The sequence below is a fragment of the Buceros rhinoceros genome, unplaced genomic scaffold (assembly GCF_000710305.1).
Source record: "Buceros rhinoceros silvestris isolate BGI_N320 unplaced genomic scaffold, ASM71030v1 scaffold8713, whole genome shotgun sequence".
Taxonomy (NCBI): domain Eukaryota; kingdom Metazoa; phylum Chordata; class Aves; order Bucerotiformes; family Bucerotidae; genus Buceros; species Buceros rhinoceros.
Window position 1 is genome coordinate 4937 of NW_010405330.1, and position 3843 is coordinate 8779.

Consider the following 3843-nt stretch of genomic DNA (forward strand, 5'->3'; position numbering starts at 1 on the left):
GGCGGGTGGGGGTCGGGGGGTGTTCGCCCTGCCTGGTGGGTCCTTCAGGCAGCTGAAAGTGGTGGCTGCAGCCTGGCTCAGGGCTCGGGGAGCACCTCTGCATCTTCCACCCCATCTCCAGCCCTTGTTCCTACATTAGGATTTCTGTTCTGGTTAAAGAGACGTGGTTTCCTCTTCAACCAGATGTGGCTACATGCAGCAGATGGGCTCAGAGAGCCCCTGGCAGAGTCAGACAGTGCGTGTTGCACTCCGAGGTGATTGTTGTGTGCTGATGAAGCCTCTGCAGAGCCTATTTAGCACAACTGGCCGTATCCCTCCCAACCATTTGGACTAGCAGGGCCCAGGCTTTCTGCAGTGCACCTCCCTCCATCAGCTGGAGTCATCCAGGCTCCCCTCCCTCCCCAGGCTGGGCACAGGGGTCCCCAGCCCCCTCTTGCCACCCTCTCCACCTGACCTCTAGCACTCAAGTCTAACTCCGCTGCTCGGTCCCCTCCACTGCTGGTTTGCTATATATTTTGTAGTTTTGTGGCGTTTTCCTCTGAAGAAAAGATTATACATATTAACAGCAAAAGTCGGGGGGGTGTGTGTGTTGTATTTTTTCCTTTTTTCTGTCTTGTAACTGACTTGCCTGAAGTCTTTTAATTCAGGCTGCTGCAGACTCATCTTCAGCTGAACGTGCATCTCCCAGCTGAGCCTGGGCAGTGTCAGGCTGGGAGGTCTGAGGCTCTGCCGCACTTGTGCAAACAGAGCAGGTCAGGGTGGAAGCCCATCTCTGCCATGGCCCGTCCCTGGCCAGCAGGTCATTCCTGCAGAGGCCCATAGGCAGGACCGCTGCGGTCCCAGCAAGCCCCATGAGGAGGATCTCCGTTTCCTAACCTGCTTCTGGCTCAGGCCACAGGACGCCATTGAATCCTTCCCCCTCCAGTCCCAAACACACAAAACCAGCCCATGTTTTGTGCTACACACCTCACAGCAAATGCCCTTTCTCCTCACTCCCTGTCCCTGTGGTCCTGCTGGCTCTGTGTGCCCGCTCTGTACCTTCTGGAAACACCAAGGGTGAGAGGGGTCTCTGCATATTTTATTAGTCCAAGTACCAACAAACCCTGCTGCAACGAATGCTTAGGTACCAGTTGTTATTCTTGTCCTTTACCTGTAGGACTTTCCTGCCTTCTCTCTCCGTGACAAGTATTTGTCCCTTGCTCATCTTCCCTGGGTGGGTAAAAGCCATCACCCAGCCAAAAAAACCCGCCATGCAAAGGAGGGCTCTGACTGCTCAACTGGGAACATGCAGGGGCTGCTCCTGGGTGGAAAAAATCCCCAAATCTGGCCCAAAAAGGCCAAGCCATCCCATAGCACATCCCCGAGAGGGCTCCCAGTGCCCCCCACAGACTGAGTTACTCTGGTTTCCCTGCTCCTCCCAGCCACTGTGACCGCCGTGTACAAGCAGTGGATCCCTAACACCAATTTTGAAACCTCCTCCAACTGGGATGGAAGCAGAGTGCCCTGTGCCAGAGATGTGGTTCATTTTGAGAAGAACAAGGTATCACCTCTTTTTTTAAATTTTTTTTTGCAAAATGCCACGGGGCATTCAGAAAAGCCCTTTACCTGCAGGGGGAAAGTCTGCTTTTATTTTCCCTTTGTTTTGCAGGTCGTCTCAGTCTTTGTCACGTCTCCCCATGTGCTGACAGACATGGTAAGGCAGCGTGCGGTGATGCCAGGAGGGTGGGTGAGGGCAGGGTTGGCCCCGGAGCATTGCCAGCCGGGTGGCACCTCCCCTTGTCCGCCTCTCTAGGGACTTTGATATTTTGCTCCGGCCAGACTTGCCTGAGATGCCTTGGCTGGGGCAGGGAACGAGTCACAGCAGCCCGGGGGACTCTGCACTGTGGAGCCAAAAAGCCCATTTCTGAAATTATTTTTTTTAATTGGGGGATACAGAGTGAGGAGCACTAAAAAGCAACTTTCACTTGGAATAAATTAGTTTTTCTCCCCAAAGGAAGGAAAAAAGCCCCTCCATGGGACTAAGACCTTGGCAGTAGCTTGTTGAAGAGCACCAAACTGTGGCACTGCTGACACGTAGCAGGCTCTAGCCGTGGGCAGAGGCTCAGTGAAGCTGACATCAAAAGATATTGAAATGAAAACAAATCCTTCTGGGGAATCCCAAAATGTTCCTTGAGATATTTCCTTTGAAGTGCCATCAGGTTTTATATCGTTACGTGGTGCTATTAAACCAGCCATGGCAGGATGGGCACAGCACCCTACTGAAAGGTGTATGTTGGGTGAGATCAGGTTGGGCGAGGGGGGTGTCTCACCTTGGAGGAGTGTCTGAGCACCTCAGTGTCCTCACAAAGAAGAGCAGGCTGACAGAGAGCCGTGAAAATGTGGGCACCTCAATCCCCCCAGTTTGGAGAGTCACATTTAACAGGGAGGGAAGAATTAAAGGGAAAATAAAATCTTGGCTGCCCCAACACATCAGCGTGGGATGGGTCACCAGCAACCCTCATCCCAGTGCCAGGATGGCACAAAACGGGCTGGATCCCATTTGCAAAACCTCCTTCCCTATACGGGGCGAGCTTGGGGACAAGTTTTCTCTCTTGGTTTTAAGGCAACTTCGCTCTTTTATTGGTCATTAAATTTGAACAAGCCCTTGAAATTTATGTGGTGTAATTTGTTCAGGCTGTCTATGCCACTAATAGTTTTGATGCTTTAATAATGCTATGCACCACGTTTAATTCCTCTACAAATATTTGGAGGAGTTACTTTATTTATATGGCATTTTAAATATGAATTTTTGAAGGAAAGAATGTACTGGGGAAATATGTACAAATATAATGTAATAAATGATGTGGAATTTACCCAGAGAAGAAAAGAGCAAAATATCACTCCAGTCGGCTTTATTTTACTTACAGATGAATGTATAATATTTCTAAAGTACTTTCATCAGAGGCCTGCAAAGTGCATAATTGCAGAGCAGCGTTATTCACTACAGCATGAGCCTTTCACAAGCAAGCTGAGGAGCCGAGCCGAGCAGCCCAGTGGCTGGCGGGGGGAGAGGGAGGAGGAATGCAGCCTTTGCAAGCTGGTTTCATCCACGGTCGTGCCGCCATGCCGACCTTCCGCTGGCTGCTCAGGTGGACGTTTCCCATCGTGACTCAGTGGTGGGGTCAGGGTGCTGGAGTGGCCTCCAACTCATCCCCATCACAGGATCCAGTGGCCCTGGGTCCGGGAGACCCCGGGGAACCTCTGCTGCCCTGGGGATTCTCTGGCACCCTGCTGCTGGCAAGCAGCCGTGCGAGCTCCGGGGTCACAATGAATGTTATAGCCCTACCACTGTACAGGAGGAGAGATTTATTCCGTGAGGGAATAAATCATGGTGTCTGCATCAGCTGTGAGAGCACGGCTCCGTCTCCCTCCAGCCAGGGGCTCGCCCGGCTGCTGCACCAAATTGCACCGCCTTGAAGCAGCCAAACTTGTCCCAGGCTATAACCCGTCCTGCAGCTCACACCTTCCTTCTGAGCATCACCACCCAGTGATTCATGATGAACTGTCCCAGCATGTTTCCTAGTGTGGCGGTTAATATTTCTTTTTAATTTCAGCTCAGACACTTCCTTGCCGCGTGCTGCCGTTCTCTGTTGTCACCAGGTGATACAGGAGCTGCCAAGATTAGGGATGAAAAAGGAACAAAACCCAGCACCTGAGCCGGTCTGCTGCTTGTGGGGATGGCGTGAAATTTGGCAACTGAGTGGTTAGAAAATGAATTGATCGTGAGGGATTTTTGCAGAGAGGCTGGGCTGCACCTGTTCAGCTGCTGGCCGTGCCACGCCGGAGCATTAATCACTTAAATCA

General features: G+C 51.8%; 1 protein-coding gene across 1 annotated transcript in view; it reads left to right on the forward strand.

Annotated features, from left to right (window-relative positions):
• AMN (amnion associated transmembrane protein) overlaps positions 1-3843 on the forward strand; it is a 25079-nt gene that overhangs the window by 1139 nt on the left and 20097 nt on the right. Inside the window, exons 2-3 of the mRNA XM_010133674.1 lie at positions 1422-1540; positions 1649-1693. Coding sequence (XP_010131976.1) covers positions 1422-1540; positions 1649-1693 — 164 coding nt within the window. The remainder of the gene's footprint in view (positions 1-1421; positions 1541-1648; positions 1694-3843) is intronic.